This window comes from Oncorhynchus keta, unplaced genomic scaffold (genome assembly GCF_023373465.1).
Source record: "Oncorhynchus keta strain PuntledgeMale-10-30-2019 unplaced genomic scaffold, Oket_V2 Un_scaffold_8240_pilon_pilon, whole genome shotgun sequence".
NCBI lineage: Eukaryota > Metazoa > Chordata > Actinopteri > Salmoniformes > Salmonidae > Oncorhynchus > Oncorhynchus keta.
The window spans coordinates 2,159-22,148 of NW_026291003.1; the positions used below are offsets into that span (position 1 = coordinate 2,159).

At 46.1% G+C, this 19,990-nt stretch overlaps 1 protein-coding gene across 3 annotated transcripts; it reads right to left on the reverse strand.

The window, feature by feature from the left end:
* Positions 1-3,149: 3,149 nt before the first annotated feature.
* Positions 3,150-19,253, reverse strand: LOC118382460 (zinc finger protein 883-like). Of its 3 annotated transcripts, none has more exons than XM_052517503.1 (3): positions 18,654-19,253; positions 5,145-7,197; positions 3,150-4,354 (listed from the first exon to the last, which is right to left on the reverse strand). In XM_052517503.1, exons 1-2 carry the CDS (start codon positions 18,988-18,990, stop codon positions 5,948-5,950), a joined length of 1,587 nt encoding a protein of 528 aa, XP_052373463.1. In that variant the 5' UTR covers positions 18,991-19,253; the 3' UTR covers positions 3,150-4,354; positions 5,145-5,947. The 3 variants fall into 3 exon arrangements, with proteins under 3 accessions (XP_052373463.1, XP_052373464.1, XP_052373462.1); XM_052517504.1 differs by having other exon boundaries at positions 3,150-3,979; positions 4,754-7,197; XM_052517502.1 differs by having other exon boundaries at positions 3,150-4,342; positions 4,754-7,197.
* Between the last annotated feature and the right edge of the window lie 737 nt (positions 19,254-19,990).

The following is a 19,990-nucleotide window of genomic DNA, read 5'->3' on the forward strand; positions in this document are numbered from 1 at the left end:
AAGGGGCATACTGCCACCTGCTGGAGGATACGATCAAATCATGGTTTGCTTCATTCTGTGACATTTTTTGTCAAATAAACAAATAAATCCCTACTAATGTATAACATACAGCCCATGAACCCCCCCCAACCAATTTCCCTCGATTATGCTTAGAAATGGTGACCAGATTCAGAGACTATGCTACAGGACTGCTTTGCTATCGCTGATTGGAATATGTTTAGAGACTCTGCTGATAAAATGACAGGGATTCCACACTCAGAGCTACCACACATAAAGCTATCCCAGACAACCCTGAGACTACCACACACAGAGCTATCCCAGACAACCCTAAGACTACCACACACAGAGCTATCCAAGACAACCCTAAGACTACCACACACAGAGCTATCCCAGACAACCCTAAGACTACCACACACAGAGCTATCCCAGACAACCCTAAGACTACCACACACAGAGCTATCCCAGACAACCCTGAGACTACCACACACAGAGCTATCCCAGACAACCCTAAGACTACCACACACAGAGCTATCCCAGACAACCCTAAGACTACCACACACAGAGCTATCCCAGACAACCCTAAGACTACCACACACAGAGCTATCCCAGACAGACTACCACACACAGAGCTATCCCAGACAACCCTGAGACTACCACACACAGAGCTACCACACACAGAGCTATCCCAGACAACCCTAAGACTACCACACACAGAGCTATCCAAGACAACCCTGAGACTACCACACACAGGGCTACCACACACAGAGCTATCCCAGACCATCCTGAGACTACCACACACAGAGCTACCACACACAGAGCTATCCCAGACAACCCTGAGACTACCACACTCTTACTGACAGTTGTGGCTGCTTTGTGTGATGTATTGTTGTCTCTACCTTCTTGCCCTTTGTGCTGTTGTCTGTGCCCAATAATGTTTCTACCATGTTTTGTTCTGCTACCATGTTGTGTTGCTGCCTTGCTATGTTGTGTTGCTGCCTTGTTGTGTTGCTGCCTTGTTGTGTTGCTGCCTTGTTGTGTTGCTGCCTTGCTATGTTGTGTTGCTGCCTTGTTGTGTTGCTGCCTTGCTATGTTGTGTTGCTGCCTTGCTATGTTGTGTTGCTGCCTTGCTATGTTGTGTTGCTGCCTTGCTATGTTGTGTTGCTGCCTTGCTATGTTGTGTTGCTACCTTGTTGTGTTGCTGCCTTGTTGTGTTGCTACCTTGTTGTGTTGCTACCTTGTTGTGTTGCTGCCTTGCTATGTTGTGTTGCTACCATGAAGGGTTGCTGCCATGCTATGTTGTGTTGCTACCATGCTATGTTGTGTTGCTACCATGAAGGGTTCCTGCCATGCTGTGTTGCTGCCATGTTGTGGTCATGTTGTGTTTCTTCCACATTGCTACCATGTTGTTGTCATGGTGTGTTGCTACCATGTTGTTGTCATGTTGTGTTTCTTCCATGGTGTGTTGCTACCATGTTGCTACCATGTTGTGTTGCTGCCTTGCTATGTTGTTGTCATGGTGTGTTGCTACCATGTTGTGTTTCTTCCATGGTGTGTTGCTACCATGTTGCGTTGCTGCCTTGCTATGTTGTTGTCATGGTGTGTTGCTACCATGTTGCGTTGCTGCCTTGCTATGTTGTTGTCATGGTGTGTTGCTACCATGTTGTGTTGCTGCCTTGCTATGTTGTTGTCATGGTGTGTTGCTACCATGTTGCGTTGCTGCCTTGCTATGTTGTTGTCATGGTGTGTTGCTATACCATGTTGTGTTGCTGCCTTGCTATGTTGTTGTCATGGTGTGTTGCTACCATGTTGCGTTGCTGCCTTGCTATGTTGTTGTCATGGTGTGTTGCTATACCATGTTGTGTTGCTGCCTTGCTATGTTGTTGTCATGGTGTGTTGCTATACCATGTTGTGTTGCTGCCTTGCTATGTTGTTGTCATGGTGTGTTGCTATACCATGTTGTGTTGCTGCCTTGCTATGTTGTGTTGCTGCCTTGCTATGTTGTTGTCATGGTGTGTTGCTACCATGTTGCCTTGCTGCCTTGCTATGTTGTTGTCATGGTGTGTTGCTACCATGTTGTGTTGCTGCCTTGCTATGTTGTTGTCATGGTGTGTTGCTACCATGTTGCGTTGCTGCCTTGCTATGTTGTTGTCATGGTGTGTTGCTACCATGTTGTGTTGCTGCCTTGCTATGTTGTGTTGCTGCCTTGCTATGTTGTGTTGCTGCCTTGCTATGTTGTGTTGCTGCCTTGCTATGTTGTGTTGCTGCCTTGCTATGTTGTTGTCATGGTGTGTTGCTACCATGTTGTGTTGCTGCCTTGCTATGTTGTTGTCATGGTGTGTTGCTATACCATGTTGTGTTGCTGCCTTGCTATGTTGTTGTCATGGTGTGTTGCTATACCATGTTGTGTTGCTGCCTTGCTATGTTGTTGTCATGGTGTGTTGCTATACCATGTTGTGTTGCTGCCTTGCTATGTTGTTGTCATGGTGTGTTGCTATACCATGTTGTGTTGCTGCCTTGCTATGTTGTTGTCATGGCTGTCATTTAACATGCTGGTAGAAATGAGGTCAAACTGATTTAAGTTGCATTAAACTCCCCGGCCACTAGGAGCGCTGCTTCTGGGTGAGCATTTTCTTGTTTGCTTATGGCCTCAGAGTTGGTTGAGTCTGGTTTGTCTGTTTGCCAGCATCGGTCTGTGGTGGTAAATAGACGGCTATAATACAGATTAAACTCTCTAGGTAGATTTATTATTTTTTTTTTTACCTTTATTTAACCAGGCAAGTCAGTTAAGAACATATTCTTATTTTCAATGACGGCCTAGGAACAGTGGGTTAACTGCCTGTTCAGGGGCAGAACGACAGATTTGTACCTTGTCAGCTTGGAGGTTTGAACTCGCAACCTTCCGGTTACTAGTCCAACACTCGCGTAACCACTAGGCTACGCTGCCGCCCCAAAGACAGTGTGGTCTACAGCTTATCATGAGGTACTCTACCTCAGGCGTGCAATACCTCGAGACTTCTTTAATATTATAGACATCGCGCACCAGCTGACCCCTTATACTCTGACCCTCTCTCTCATAGAGGTCCTTTAACACTTAGTTTTTTTCATTTGTCACAACAATCAATGATATAAAATGAATAATAATTCATTGATCCATGATGTATAAATGGTGTTAATTTAAAACAGTAGACGAGAAGGCAGATCATAACATGTATATGTGGTGTCAATTTCAAACAGACAAAAAGGCAAGAGATCATAACCTGACAACAATATGACATTTAGTGGCAGAAAGTATTCAACCAAAAACACTTGTTGCTCATAGGGATGTTTGGAGCGTTTATCCGATATAAAAAACAAAAAGATTCAAAAGAAATAATAGTATTGCTGTTGTTTGAGTAAATATATCTGATGATACTTTACCCCCAACGTCACATTGGAGTTTAAAAAACTATATAATCCATCATGGATCAAAAGCATTCTGAAAATCAACAAAACATGACAATACTTTTCCTCCCTCGCTCTCCGACCCTCGCTCTCTGACCCTCGCTCTCCCTCTCTGACCCTCGCTCTCCCTCTCTGACCCTCGCTCTCCCTCTCTGACCCTCGCTCTCCCTCTCTGACCCTCGCTCTCCCTCTCTGACCCTCGCTCTCCCTCTCTGACCCTCGCTCTCTCTCTCTGACCCTCGCTCTCTCCCCAGTCTCTGACCCTCGCTCTCTCCCCAGTCTCTGACCCTCGCTCTCTCCCCAGTCTCTGACCCTCGCTCTCTCCCAAGTCTCTGACCCTCGCTCTCTCCCAAGTCTCTGACCCTCGCTCTCTCCCCAGTCTCTGACCCTCGCTCTCTCCCCAGTCTCTGACCCTCGCTCTCTCCCAAGTCTCTGACCCTCGCTCTCTCCCCAGTCTCTGACCCTCGCTCTCTCCCCAGTCTCTGACCCTCGCTCTCTCCCCAGTCTCTGACCCTCGCTCTCTCCCCAGTCTCTGACCCTCGCTCTCTCCCCCGTCTCTGACCCTCGCTCTCTCCTCCGTCTCTGACCATCGCTATCTCCCCAGTCTCTGACCCTCGCTCTCTCCCCAGTCTCTGACCCTCGCTCTCTCCCCAGTCTCTGACCCTCACTCTCTCCCCAGTCTCTGACCCTCTCCCCAGTCTCTGACCCTCTCCCCAGTCTCTGACCCTCACTCTCTCCCCAGTCTCTGACCCTCACTCTCTCCCCAGTCTCTGACCCTCGCTCTCTCCCCAGTCTCTGACCCTCGCTCTCTCCCCAGTCTCTGACCCTCGCTCTCTCCCCAGTCTCTGACCCTCGCTCTCTCCCCAGTCTCTGACCCTCGCTCTCTCCCCAGTCTCTGACCCTCGCTCTCTCTCTGACCCCCTAGTCTCTGACCCTCGCTCTCTCCCAAGTCTCTGACCCTCGCTCTCTCCCCAGTCTCTGACCCTCGCTCTCTCCCCCAGTCTCTGACCCTAGCTCTCTCCCCAGTCTCTGACCCTCGCTCTCTCCCCAGTCTCTGACCCTCACTCTCTCCCCAGTCTCTGACCCTCGCTCTCTCACCAGTCTCTGACCCTCGCTCTCTCCTCCGTCTCTGACCCTCGCTCTCTCCCCCTATCTCTGACCCTCGCTCTCTCCCCAGTCTCTGACCCTCGCTCTCTCCCCCAGTCTCTGACCCTCGCTCTCTCCCCAGTCACTGACCCTCGCTCTCTCCCCAGTCTCTGACCCTCGCTCTCTCCCCAGTCTCTGACCCTCGCTCTCTCCCCAGTCTCTGAACCTCGCTCTCTCCCCAGTCTCTGAACCTCGCTCTCTCACCCCGTCTCTGACCCTCGCTCTCTCTCCCCAGTCTCTGACCCTAGCTCTCTCCCCAGTCTCTGACCCTCGCTCTCTCCCCAGTCTCTGACCCTCACTCTCTCCCCAGTCTCTGACCCTCGCTCTCTCCCCAGTCTCTGACCCTCGCTCTCTCCCCAGTCTCTGACCCTCGCTCTCTCACCAGTCTCTGACCCTAGCTCTCTCCCCAGTCTCTGACCCTCGCTCTCTCCCCAGTCTCTGACCCTCGCTCTCTCCCCAGTCTCTGACCCTCGCTCTCTCCCCAGTCTCTGACCCTCGCTCTCTCCCCAGTCTCTGACCCTCGCTCTCTCTCCAGTCTCTGACCCTCGCTCTCTCACCCCGTCTCTGACCCTATGGTGTTCATTTTTATAAAACAAACAGACAAAAAGATAAGAGATCATAACATGACAACAATATGACAGGTAGAACACTGTACATCCCAGTGAGCACAATACGTTAGTAAGACGTATTGTCAACGTCTTGTGGTCATAGGGATGTTTGGAAAGAGCACTTAGTTTATTCTAGATTGTTATAGTAGCTATGAAAACAGATTTACAATAATGAAACCTGGAGGCGAGGCTACATGATATGTCTCATGCCTACTTTTCCAACATGAACTTCCTCAGGCTTTTGGAGAGCAACTACATCAAAACATCACATTTATTGTCCTGTTCCTCCATCTATAACATTTTCTATAAATGTTCCATTTACAAAATTAAAAATCATTTGAGTTTAGAGCTGTCAAAAGTTGTGGGATTTTACAATATTATAAATTATATTATTATTATGAAACAAGTTGAACACAAACACTAAGACATCAATAGTTAGATTACAAATTGATCATTACTCTGTGTTCGTCTACACAGGTCTGGTGTTGGAGATCATTCTACACTCTGTATTCTACTACCCAGGTCTGGTGTTGGAGATCATTCTACACTCTGTGTTCTACTACCCAGGTCTGGTGTTGGAGATCATTCTACACTCTGTGTTCTACTACCCAGGTCTGGTGTTGTTGGGAGATCATTCTACACTCTGTGTTCTACTACCCAGGTCATTCTACACTCTGTGTTCTACTACCCAGGTCTGGTGTTGGAGATCATTCTACACTCTGTGTTCTACTACCCAGGTCTGGTGTTGGAGATCATTCTACACTCTGTGTTTCTCCTGCATGTATTTTCTTGTGTTTTGCCAGGGAGTCTGATCGAATAAAGCTCTTCCCACACTGATCACAGCTATAAGGCTTCTCTCCTGTGTGTTTTCTCTGGTGTCTTCTCAAGTCGCTTGAGGAAGTGAAGCTCATTCCACAGTCGGAGCAGTGGTACGGTTTCTCACCCGTGTGGATTCGTTTGTGTGTAGCCAGGGCAGTCCAGGTGGCGAAACTATCCTCACATACATCACAGCTGTAAGGTTTCTCTCCGGTGTGCGTTCTCTTGTGTACAGTCAGGTTTCCTGGCAAAGCAAAATGTTTCCCACATTGATCGCAGCTATACGGCTGCTCTCCCGTGTGAGTTCTCTGGTGTACAGTCAGGTGTGCCGACTGAGTGAATCTCTTCCCACATTCATCGCAGCTATAAGGCCTCTCTCCCGTGTGTGTTCTCTGGTGAACTATCAGGTTTGTTGCTGCGGCAAAGCTTTTCCCACATTGATCACAACTAAAAGTCCTCTCTGTGTGTAACCTCTGGTGTATAGTCAGTTTGTCTAATCCAGCAAAACTCATGCCACAATCTGAGCAGTGGTATAGTTTCTCTCCCGTGTGGATTCTCTGGTGTGATATCAGTCCGCTTGATGTAGTAAAACTCATCCCACAGTCTGAGCAACGGTATGGTTTCTCTATAGTGTAGCTTCTCTGGTGTACAGTCAGATCAGCTGTGTGTTCTCTCTGGTGAACTAGATTCAGGTTCCTTGCGGCAGGAAAACTCTTCCCACACTGATCTCCTGTATGTGTTCTCTGGTGTGATATCAGTCCACCTGAGGTAGTAAAACTCATTCCACATTCAGAGCAGTGGTAAGGTTTCTCACCCGTGTGTGTTCTCTGGTGAATTGTCAGGTTGCCTGACTGAGCAAAACTCTTCCCACATCGATCACAACTGAAAGGTTTTTCTCCTGTGTGTGTTCTCCGATGAGATATCATCTGGCTACGTGTAGTAAAACTCCTTGCACAGTCGGAGCAGCTGTAAGGTTTCTCTCCTGTGTGGATTCTCTGGTGTATTTTAAGATCTGAAGAAGAGGTGAAACTCTTCCCACAGTCAGAGCAGCGGTGAGGTTTCTTCCCTGACGGTCTCTGCTGGTGTTTCTTGAGGTGTTCTGATCTGGAGAAACTAGTCTCTGCCTCTTCAGTGTCACGAGGTTGTTGAGGCTCCTCGGAGGATCCACGATAGTTCAGTCTCTCTCCTGTGTGAACAACAAAGTCAGACGGTTAAAGGCTGAAATCCACTGTTTATTTGAGGTAAAAGTTGTACAATAATGTACGTCTTTAATGAATGTTTTAACCTCACTAGGGTACGTGGGACGCTAGCACACGACTAACATCCAGTGAAATTGCAGAGTGCCAAATTCAAAAACAGAAATAGTCATTATAAAAATTCATAAAACATACAAGTTTAAAGATCAACTTCTTGTTAATCCAACCACGGTGTCAGATTTCAAAAAGGCTTTATGGCGAAAGCCTACCATGCGATAATCTGAGAACAGCGCCCAGCAGACAAATCATTACAAACAGTAACCTGCCAAGTAGAGAAGTTACACAAGTCAGAAATAGCAATAAAATGAATCACTTACCTTTGATGATCTTCATATTGTTGCACTCACAAAACTCCCATTTACTCAATAAATGTTAGTTTTGTTCGATAAAGTCTCTTTTTAATATCCAAAAACCTCAGTTTTGTTCACGCGTTTTGTTCAGTAATCCACAGGCTCAAAGGCAATCACAACAGCCAGATGAAATATCCAAATAGTGTTCATAAAGTTCATAGAAACATTTCAAACAATGTTAATAATCAATCCTCAGGTTGTTTTTAGCCTAAGTTTTTCACAATGTTTTTAACATTTATTTTACTTTTATTTAACTAGGCAGATCAGTTAAGAACAAATTCATTGACAGTGGGTTAACTGCCTTGTTCAGGGACAGAAAGACCTTGTACCTTGTCAGCTTGGGGATTTGAACTTGCAACCTTCCGGTTACTAGTCCAACGCTCTAACCACTAAGCAACCCTTCCACCCGATGTATTCTGAATATTACAGCGCAATATAAGTGCAAGATCAGGAGTGCTACTCAAGGAAACTCACATTAAGCTTTGTGCCTGGGGGCCTCCCGGGTGGCGCAGTGGTTAAGGGCGCTGTACTGCAACGCCAGCTGTGACTCTGGGTTCGCGCTCAGGCTCTGTCGTAACCGACCGAGAGGTCCGTGGGGCGACGCACAATTGGCCTAGAGGTCCGGGTTAGGGTTGGCCGGTAGGGATGTCCTTGTCTCATCGCGCACCAGTGACTCCTGTGCCGGGCGCAGTGCGCGCTAACCAAGTTGATTGCGACAACACAAACATGTGCACAACACATCTGGCTTCCGCTGTGCAGTGAAGAAGAAGCAGTGCGGCTTGGTTGGGTTGTGTATCGGAGGACGCATGACTTTCAACCTTCGTCTCTCCCGAGCCCGTACGGGAGTTGTAGCGATGAGACAAGATAGTAGCTACTAAAAACAACAATTGGATACCACGAAATTGGGGAGAAAAAGGGGTAAAAAAATCAAATTTAAATTAAAAATTAAAAAAGCTCTGTGACTATTCACTAATTCACCACCGTGGGGAAAACTCAGGGGAGTTCTCATAGCAAAAATAGTTGCTTATGAGTGAATTTCACACTACTTTTGGATTATAATTGTAAAGGCTCGTTTGAATGTCCTGCTTAATATAATGTTTGTGTCATCATCGCAAATCAAAAAACACTTCAACCAGTAAAATGCGCTTTGGCTAGCCTAGCATTCCAGCTAACAGCTTTGCTACCAGCCTAGCATTAGCATTCTAGCTAACAGCTTTGCTACCAGCCTATGTCAATAAGTGTTAGCATTCTGGCTAACATATTTACTACCAGTCTGTCAGTAAGCGTTAGCATTCCAGCTAACAGATTTGCTACCAGCCTAGCATTAGCATTTGCGCTAACAACTGCAGCATCCCCCAAAAAATATTTTGCAACTATCACAACCAAATATAATTATTGATAATCAATCAATAATCACAACACTATAAGCCTATAAGAACCTAGCCTCCCTCTTAATAAAACTCACCAAGTCTTGGGTGTTTCTGAATATAGGATATGAGGTTATCCTAGCCTGCCTCTTAATGAAACTCACCAAGTCTTGGGTGTTTCTGAATATAGGATATGAGGTTATCCTAGCCTGTCTCTTAATGAAACTCACCATGTCTTGGGTGTTTCTGAATATAGGATATGAGGTTATCCTAGCCTGTCTCTTAATGAAACTCACCAAGTCTTGGGTGTTTCTGAATATAGGATATGAGGTTATCCTAGCCTGCCTCTTAATGAAACTCACCAAGTCTTGGGTGTTTCTGAATATAGGATATGAGGTTATCCTAGCCTGTCTCTTAATGAAACTCACCAAGTCTTGGGTGTTTCTGAATATAGGATATGAGGTTATCCTAGCCTGTCTCTTAATGAAACTCACCATGCCTTGGGTGTTTCTGAATATAGGATATGAGGTTATCCTAGCCTGTCTCTTAATGAAACTCACCATGTCTTGGGTGTTTCTGAATATAGGATATGAGGTTATCCTAGCCTGCCTCTTAATGAAACTCACCAAGTCTTGGGTGTTTCTGAATATCGGATATGAGGTTATCCTAGCCTGCCTCTTAATGAAACTCACCAAGTCTTGGGTGTTTCTGAATATAGGATATGAGGTTATCCTAGCCTGTCTCTTAATGAAACTCACCATGCCTTGGGTGTTTCTGAATATAGGATATGAGGTTATCCTAGCCTGTCTCTTAATGAAACTCACCAAGTCTTGGGTGTTTCTGAATATCGGATATGAGGTTATCCTAGCCTGTCTCTTAATGAAACTCACCAAGTCTTGGGTGTTTCTGAATATAGGATATGAGGTTATCCTAGCCTGTCTCTTAATGAAACTCACCATGCCTTGGGTGTTTCTGAATATAGGATATGAGGTTATCCTAGCCTGCCTCTTAATGAAACTCACCAAGTCTTGGGTGTTTCTGAATATAGGATATGAGGTTATCCTAGCCTGCCTCTTAATGAAACTCACCAAGTCTTGGGTGTTTCTGAATATCGGATATGAGGTTATCCTAGCCTGTCTCTTAATGAAACTCACCATGCCTTGGGTGTTTCTGAATATAGGATATGAGGTTATCCTAGCCTGTCTCTTAATGAAACTCACCATGCCTTGGGTGTTTCTGAATATAGGATATGAGGTTATCCTAGCCTGTCTCTTAATGAAACTCACCATGCCTTGGGTGTTTCTGAATATAGGATATGAGGTTATCCTAGCCTGTCTCTTAATGAAACTCACCATGCCTTGGGTGTTTCTGAATATAGGATATGAGGTTATCCTAGCCTGTCTCTGGGTGTTTCTGAATATCGGATATGAGGTTATCATAGCCTGTCTCTTAATGAAACCAAGTCTTGGAAACTTGCTCTTTGCTCAGTTTCTTCTTGAATGTCACATGCTGATTTCCACTTTGTCTCAGAGATGTCTAGGAGATGGTTATTCTCATGTTGGATAGTGAATTAATCTCTGTCATGTACTGGATACCTTGCATAACATTAACACACGGGTGACCAGTCTAGAACCTTACAGCTCTAATGGGAGACCAGTCTAGAACCTTACAACTCTAATGGGAGAACAGTCCAGAACCTTACCATCTACAACTCTAATGGGTGACCAGTCCAAAACCTTACCATCTACCACTCTAATGGGAGACCAGTCTAGAACCTTACAACTCTAATGGGTGACCAGTCCAGAACCTTACCATCTACCACTCTAATGGGTGACCAGTCCAGAGCCTTACCATCTACAACTCTAATGGGTGACCAGTCTAGAACCTTACAGTTCTAATGGGTGACCAGTCTAGAACCTTACAACTACAACTCTAATGGGTGAACAGTCCAGAACCTTACAGTTCTAATGGGTGACCAGTCTAGAACCTTACAGTTCTAATGGGTGAACAGTCCAGAACCTTACCATCTACAACTCTAATGGGTGACCAGTCCAGAACCTTACAACTACAACTCTAATGGGTGACCAGTCTAGAACCTTACAGTTCTAATGGGTGACCAGTCTAGAACCTTACAGTTCTAATGGGTGACCAGTCCAGAACCTTACAGTTCTAATGGGTAAACAGTCCAGAACCTTACCATCTACAACTCTAATGGGTGACCAGTCTAGAACCTTACAGTTCTAATGGGTGAACAGTCCAGAACCTTACAGTTCTAATGGGTGAACAGTCCAGAACCTTACCATCTACAACTCTAATGGGTGACCAGTCCAGAACCTTACCATCTACAACTCTAATGGGTGACCAGTCCAGAACCTTACCATCTACAACTCTAATGGGTGACCAGTCCAGAACCTTACCATCTACAACTCTAATGGGTGACCAGTCCAGAGCCTTACCATCTACAACTCTAATGGGTGACCAGTCCAGAGCCTTACCATCTACAACTCTAATGGGTGACCAGTCTAGAACCTTACAGCTCTAATGGGAGACCAGTCCAGAACCTTACCATCTACAACTCTAATGGGTGACCAGTCCAGAACCTTACAACTACAACTCTAATGGGTGACCAGTCCAGAGCCTTACCATCTACAACTCTAATGGGTGACCAGTCCAAAACCTTACAACTCTAATGGGAGACCAGTCCAGAACCTTACCATCTACAACTCTAATGGGTGACCAGTCCAGAGCCTTACAACTCTAATGGGTGACCAGTCCAGAACCTTACAACTCTAATGGGTGACCAGTCCAGAGCCTTACCATCTACAACTCTAATGGGTGACCAGTCCAGAGACCTTACCATCTACAATTCTAATGGGTGACCAGTCTAGAATCTTACCATCTACAATTCTAATGGGTGACCAGTCTAGAACCGTACCATCTACAACTCTAATGGGAGACCAGTCTAGAACCTTACAGCTCTAATGGGTGACCAGTCCAGAACCTTACCATCTACAACTCTAATGGGTGACCAGTCTAGAACCTAACAACTCTAATGGGTGACCAGTCCAGAACCTTACAACTACAACTCTAATGGGTGACCAGTCCAGAGCCTTACCATCCACAACTCTAATGGGTGACCAGTCCAGAGCCTTACAACTCTAATGGGTGACCAGTCCAGAGCCTTACCATCTACAACTCTAATGGGTGACCAGTCCAGAACCTTACAACTCTAATGGGTAACCAGTCCAGAACCTTACAACTCTAATGGGAGACCAGTCCAGAACCTTACAACTACAACTCTAATGGGTGACCAATCCAGAGCCTTACCATCTACAACTCTAATGGGTGACCAGTCCAGAGCCTTACAACTCTAATGGGTGACCAGTCTAGAACCTAACAACTCTAATGGGTGACCAGTCCAAAACCTTACAACTCTAATGGGAGACCAGTCCAGAACCTTACAACTACAACTCTAATGGGTGACCAATCCAGAGCCTTACCATCTACAACTCTAATGGGTGACCAGTCCAGAGCCTTACAACTCTAATGGGTGACCAGTCCAGAGCCTTACCATCTACAACTCTAATGGGTGACCAGTCCAGAGCCTTACCATCTACAATTCTAATGGGTGACCAGTCCAGAGCCTTACCATCTACAACTCTAAATGGGTGACCAGTCCAGAACCTTACCATCTACAACTCTAATGGGAGACCAGTCTAGAACCTTACAGCTCTAATGGGTGACCAGTCCAGAACCTACAACTCTAATGGGAGACCAGTCCAGAACCTTACAACTACAACTCTAATGGGTGACCAATCCAGAGCCTTACCATCTACAACTCTAATGGGTGACCAGTCCAGAGCCTTACAACTCTAATGGGTGACCAGTCTAGAACCTAACAACTCTAATGGGTGACCAGTCCAAAACCTTACAACTCTAATGGGAGACCAGTCCAGAACCTTACAACTACAACTCTAATGGGTGACCAATCCAGAGCCTTACCATCTACAACTCTAATGGGTGACCAGTCCAGAGCCTTACAACTCTAATGGGTGACCAGTCCAGAACCTTACCGTCTACAACTCTAATGGGTGACCAGTCCAGAGCCTTACCATCTACAACTCTAATGGGAGACCAGTCTAGAACCTTACAACTCTAATGGGTGACCAGTCCAGAACCTTACCATCTACCACTCTAATGGGTGACCAGTCTAGAACCTTACAACTAATGGGTGACCAGTCCAGAACCTTACCATCTACAACTCTAATGGGTGACCAGTCCAGAGCCTTACAACTCTAATGGGTGACCAGTCTAGAACCTTACAACTCTAATGGGTGACCAGTCCAGAACCTTACAACTCTAATGGGTGACCAGTATAGAACCTTACAACTCTAATGGGTGACCAGTCCAGAGCCTTACCATCTACAACTCTAATGGGTGACCAGTCCAGAGCCTTACAACTCTAATGGGTGACCAGTCCAGAGCCTTACCATCTACAACTCTAATGGGTGACCAGTCCAGAGCCTTACCATCTACAACTCTAATGGGTGACCAGTCCAGAGCCTTACCATCTACAACTCTAATGGGTGACCAGTCCAGAACCTTACCATCTACAACTCTAATGGGTGACCAGTCCAGAGCCTTACCATCTACAACTCTAATGGGTGACCAGTCCAGAACCTTACCATCTACAACTCTAATGGGTGACCAGTCCAGAGCCTTACAACTCTAATGGGAGACCAGTCCAGAACCTTACCATCTACAACTCTAATGGGTGACCAGTCCAGAGCCTTACCATCTACAACTCTAATGGGTGACCAGTCCAGAACCTTACAACTCTAATGGGTAACCAGTCCAGAGCCGTACAACTAATGGTTGACCAGTCCAGAACCTTACCATCTACAACTCTAATGGGTGACCAGTCCAGAACCTTACAACTCTAATGGGTGACCAGTCCAGAACCTTACAACTCTAATGGGCGACCAGTCTAGAACCTTACATCTAATGGGTGACCAGTCCAGAGCCTTACCATCTACAACTCTAATGGGTGACCAGTCCAGAGCCTTACCATCTACAACTCTAATGGGTGACCAGTCCAGAGCCTTACCATCTACAACTCTAATGGGTGACCAGTGTCTCTCTTTTCCATTCAGACAGCAGTGAATCTCATACCATTACCAAAGTTCTGCTGCTCCAGGAGCCTCTCTGGTAATGGTATGGCTTCCCAACACCCTATTCCAGGGTCTAGACCAGTCCAGGAGCCTCTCTGGTAATGGTATGGCTTCCCAACACCCCATTCCAGGGTCTAGACCAGTCCAGGAGCCTCTCTGGTAATGGTATGGCTTCCCAACACCCCATTCCAGGGTCTAGACCAGTCCAGGAGCCTCTCTGGTAATGGTATGGCTTCCCAACACCCCATTCCAGGGTATAGACCAGTCCAGGAGCCTCTCTAGTAATGGTATGGCTTCCCAACACCCTATTCCAGGGTCTAGACCAGTCCAGGAGCCTCTCTGGTAATGGTATGGCTTCCCAACACCCCATTCCAGGGTCTAGACCAGTCCAGGAGCCTCTCTGGTAATGGTATGGCTTCCCAACACCCTATTCCAGGGTCTAGACCAGTCCAGGAGCCTCTCTGGTAATGGTATGGCTTCCCAACACCCCATTCCAGGGTCTAGACCAGTCCAGGAGCCTCTCTGGTAATGGTATGGCTTCCCAACACCCCATTCCAGGGTCTAGACCAGTCCAGGAGCCTCTCTGGTAATGGTATGGCTTCCCAACACCCTATTCCAGGGTCTAGACCAGTCCAGGAGCCTCTCTGGTAATGGTATGGCTTCCCAACACCCCATTCCAGGGTCTAGACCAGTCCAGGAGCCTCTCTAGTAATGGTATGGCTTCCCAACACCCTATTCCAGGGTCTAGACCAGTCCAGGAGCCTCTCTAGTAATGGTATGGCTTCCCAACACCCTATTACAGGGTCTAGACCAGTCCAGGAGCCTTCCATGGCTTCCCAACACCCTATTCCAGGGTCTAGACCAGTCCAGGAGCCTCTCTGGTAATGGTATGGCTTCCCAACACCCTATTCCAGGGTCTAGACCAGTCCAGGAGCCTCTCTGGTAATGGTATGGCTTCCCAACACCCTATTCCAGGGTCTAGACCAGTCCAGGAGCCTCTCTGGTAATGGTATGCCTTCCCAAAACCCTATTCCAGGGTCTAGACCAGTCCAGGAGCCTCTCTAGTAATGGTATGGCTTCCCAACACCCTATTACAGGGTCTAGACCAGTCCAGGAGCCTCTCTGGTAATGGTATGGCTTCCCAACACCCCATTCCAGGGTCTAGACCAGTCCAGGAGCCTCTCTAGTAATGGTATGGCTTCCCAACACCCTATTCCAGGGTCTAGACCAGTCCAGGAGCCTCTCTGGTAATGGTATGGCTTCCCAACACCCCATTCCAGGGTCTAGACCAGTCCAGGAGCCTCTCTGGTAATGGTATGGCTTCCCAACACCCCATTCCAGGGTCTAGACCAGTCCAGGAGCCTCTCTGGTAATGGTATGGCTTCCCAACACCCCATTCCAGGGTATAGACCAGTCCAGGAGTCTAGTAATGGTATGGCTTCCCAACACCCTATTCCAGGGTCTAGACCAGTCCAGGAGCCTCTCTGGTAATGGTATGGCTTCCCAACACCCCATTCCAGGGTCTAGACCAGTCCAGGAGCCTCTCTGGTAATGGTATGGCTTCCCAACACCCCATTCCAGGGTCTAGACCAGTCCAGGAGCCTCTCTAGTAATGGTATGGCTTCCCAACACCCCATTCCAGGGTCTAGACCAGTCCAGGAGCCTCTCTGGTAATGGTATGGCTTCCCAACACCCCATTCCAGGGTCTAGACCAGTCCAGGAGCCTCTCTGGTAATGGTATGGCTTCCCAACACCCCATTCCAGGGTCTAGACCAGTCCAGGAGCCTCTCTGGTAATGGTATGGCTTCCCAACACCCTATTACAGGGTCTATGTAAACAGATGCCAACAAGGTCTCTCAGTTGCCCCGCTGGTTGTAAGAAGAGAGACGTTGGCAGCTGTTTACATATGGACCCAGGGTATTGGGAATCCAAAGAGGCTCCTAGCTTTGCCTACTAATTGCGTACTAATTGGTTGATGATGTCATTGGAAACACCTTAATCTTCCTCTGTCTTTGTTTTACTACAAAACAAAGAAACTCACCATTTTCACAAACTATTTATAAACACAAACAACAGTTGAAGTCGGAACGTTTACATGCACCTTAGCCAAATACATTTAAACTCAGTTTTTCACAATTCCTGACATTTAATCCTAGTAAAAATATCACTGTTTTAGGACAGTTAGGATCACCACTTCATTTTAAGAATAATAGTAGAAAGAATAATTTATTTCAGCTTTTATTTATTTTATCAGATTTCCAGTGGGTCAGAAATTTCTCATACACTCAATTAGTATTTGGTAGCATTGGCTTTAAATTGTTTAACGTTTCAGGTAGCCTTCAAAAAGCTTCCCACAATAAGTTGGGTGAATTTTGGCCCATTCCTCCTGACAGAGCTGGTGTAACTGAGTCAGGTTTGTAGGCCTCCTTGCTCGCACACGCTTTTTCAGTTCTGCCCAACACATGTTCTATATGATTGAGGTCAGGGCTTTGTGATGGACACTCCCAATACCTTGACTTCATTGTCCTGAAGGTAATCATTTAAGACAACTAGACAACGAACAAATAGGAACTTCTAAAGGAGTAAAAGGGGCTGTTCCACCCAACCTGTAGCTGCTGCTGATTGGTCAAACACATTATGCCCAAAGGGGCTGTTCCACCCAACCTGTAGCTGCTGCTGATTGGTCAAACACATTATGCCCAAAGGGGCTGTTCCACCCAACCTGTAGCTGCTGCTGATTGGTCAAACAAATTATGCCCAAAGGGGCTGTTCCACCCAACCTGTAGCTGCTGCTGATTGGTCAAACAAATTATGCCCAAAGGGGCTGTTCCACCCAACCTGTAGCTACTGCTGATTGGTCAAACAAATTATGCCCAAAGGGGCTGTTCCACCCAACCTGTAGCTGCAGCTGATTGGTCAAACAAATTATGCCCAAAGGGGCTGTTCCACCCAACCTGTAGCTACTGCTGATTGGTCAAACAAATTATGCCCAAAGGGGCTGTTCCACCCAACCTGTAGCTGCTGCTGATTGGTCAAACAAATTATGCCCAAAGGGGCTGTTCCACCCAACCTGTAGCTACTGCTGATTGGTCAAACAAATTATGCCCAAAGGGGCTGTTCCACCCAACCTGTAGCTGCTGCTGATTGGTCAAACAAATTATGGCCAAAGGGGCTGTTCCACCCAACCTGTAGCTACTGCTGATTGGTCAAACAAATTATGCCCAAAGGGGCTGTTCCACCCAACCTGTAGCTACTGCTGATTGGTCAAACACATTATGCCCAAAGGGGCTGTTCCACCCAACCTGTAGCTGCTGCTGATTGGTCAAACACATTATGCCCAAAGGGGCTGTTCCACCCAACCTGTAGCTGCTGCTGATTGGTCAAACACATTATGCCCAAAGGGGCTGTTCCCTATAGCTTTATAGAATGTTCCTGGCACGGGCTAGGTTAAGGTTAGGGGAATATTAACTTGGCACTAATCCTAGTCTAGTTTCTATGTTAGTGTAAACTGCTTGTAATCCTAGTCTCTATATTAGTGTAAACTGCTTGTAATCCTAGTCTCTATATTAGTGTAAACTGCTTGTAATCCTAGTCTCTATATTAGTGTAAACTGCTTGTAATCCTAGTCTCTCTGTTAGTGTAAACTGCTTGTAATCCTAGTCTCTATGTTAGTGTAAACTGCTTGTAATCCTAGTCTCTATATTAGTGTAAACTGCTTGTAATCCTAGTCTCTATATTAGTGTAAACTGCTTGTAATCCTAGTCTAGTCTCTGTTAGTGTAAACTGCTTGTAATCCTAGTCTAGTCTCTATATTAGTGTAAACTGCTTGTAATCCTAGTCTAGTCTCTATATTAGTGTAAACTGCTTGTAATCCTAGTCTTGTCTCTAGTGAGGCAAATGGGGAATAATGTTTGTCAATTGTCCTCTAGGAGGTACTGTACTTCATCCCTATTATAACAATCTGAGATCCTTCATATTTTATTCATTTTAATTTATTTTAGAAAACGAAAACTCACTAGCTTCTAGAACCCTTGTCTTCCTAAAACTCACTAGCTTCTAGAACCCTTGTCTTCCTAAAACTCACTAGATTCTAGAACTCTCGTCTTTCTAAAACTCACTAGATTCTAGAACTCTCATCTTCCTAAAACTCACTAGATTCTAGAACTCTCATCTTCCTAAAACTCACTAGATTCTAGAACTCTCATCTTCCTAAAACTCACTAGATTCTAGAACTCTCATCTTCCTAAAACTCACTAGATTCTAGAACTCTAATCTTCCTAAAACTCACTAGATTCTAGAACTCTCATCTTCCTAAAACTCACTAGATTCTAGAACTCTCATCTTCCTAAAACTCACTAGATTCTAGAACTCTAATCTTCCTAAAACTCACTAGATTCTAGAACTCTCATCTTCCTAAAACTCACTAGATTCTAGAACTCTCATCTTCCTAAAACTCACTAGATTCTAGAACTCTCGTCTTCCTTAAAACAGTACTTACTGGTGTTAATCAGATCTCCTGACTCCTCTTCCAATATGACAGTTATCTCTCCCTCTTTCTCCTCCTTCACTCCAAAAACTGCAACCTCCTCTTCTTTTACAGTCACATCCTCCTCTTCTTCTTCTTTCACTCTGATCGGGTCTTCCTCTTCTTTCACTGAAACGTCTTTCTCTTCTTCTTTCACTGTAACAGCCTCACCTTCTACTTCTTGTTTTACTGTAACATCCTCCTCTTGATTCTCCTCTTTCACGACAACATTCAGCCACAGACCCTCTTTCTCCGTCCAGCAGACCTCCTCCTCCTCTTCATCAGGAGGCGAGTAGCTTGGTGAACTCATGGTCGGGGGATGTTAGCTAACAGTTAGCTAACAAGGCTAATGCTAACTTAACAAGCCAGCTAGCTGACTAATAACAAGGTGAATAGGAAATTAAATGAGATAATTAGCTAAACGACAGAAATGTGTTCAAAACAGAGTGGCTCATATACCAGAAAGCGTCTAAAGAGATGGGACGGTTCCGCTATGTTGGTTAGCAAGCTACGGAGATGGCTGACCAGCTGTTGTTGTCTTTCTTCTTCTAGATTTTATTTAACCGACCGAGAGGTGCAAACACCGCCCCCTACTGTACTGGAGTGTGAGTCCGGTTACGACCCATCACTACCGCTATAATCTTCTCTTATCTAATCCTGTATATCTAAATAAATACAATAATTCCCTACAAACTAAACGTCTCCCATCACCACCACCCAATCCTATTCCCAGTCCAAACTACTCCCATCACCACCACCCAATCCTATTCCCAGTCCAAACTACTCCCATCACTACCACCCAATCCTATTCCCAGTCCAAACTACTCCCATCACTACCACCCAATCCTATTCCCAGTCCAAACTACTCCCATCACCACCACCCAATCCTATTCCCAGTCCAAACGTCTCCCATCACTACCACCCAATCCTATTCCCAGTCCAAACTACTCCCATCACTACCACCCAATCCTATTCCCAGTCCAAACTACTCCCATCACTACCACCCAATCCTATTCCCAGTCCAAACAAACTACCACCCAATCCTATTCCCATCACGTCTCCCATACCACCCAATCCTATTCCCAGTCCAAACGTCCAAACTACTCCCATCACTACCACCCAATCTCCCATCCAAACACTCCCATCCACCCAATCCTATTCCCAGTCCAAACTACTCCCATCACTACCACCCAATCCTATTCCCAGTCCAAACGTCTCCCATCACTACCACCCAATCCTATTCCCAGTCCAAACGTCTCCCATCACTACCACCCAATCCTATTCCCAGTCCAAACTACTCCCATCACCAC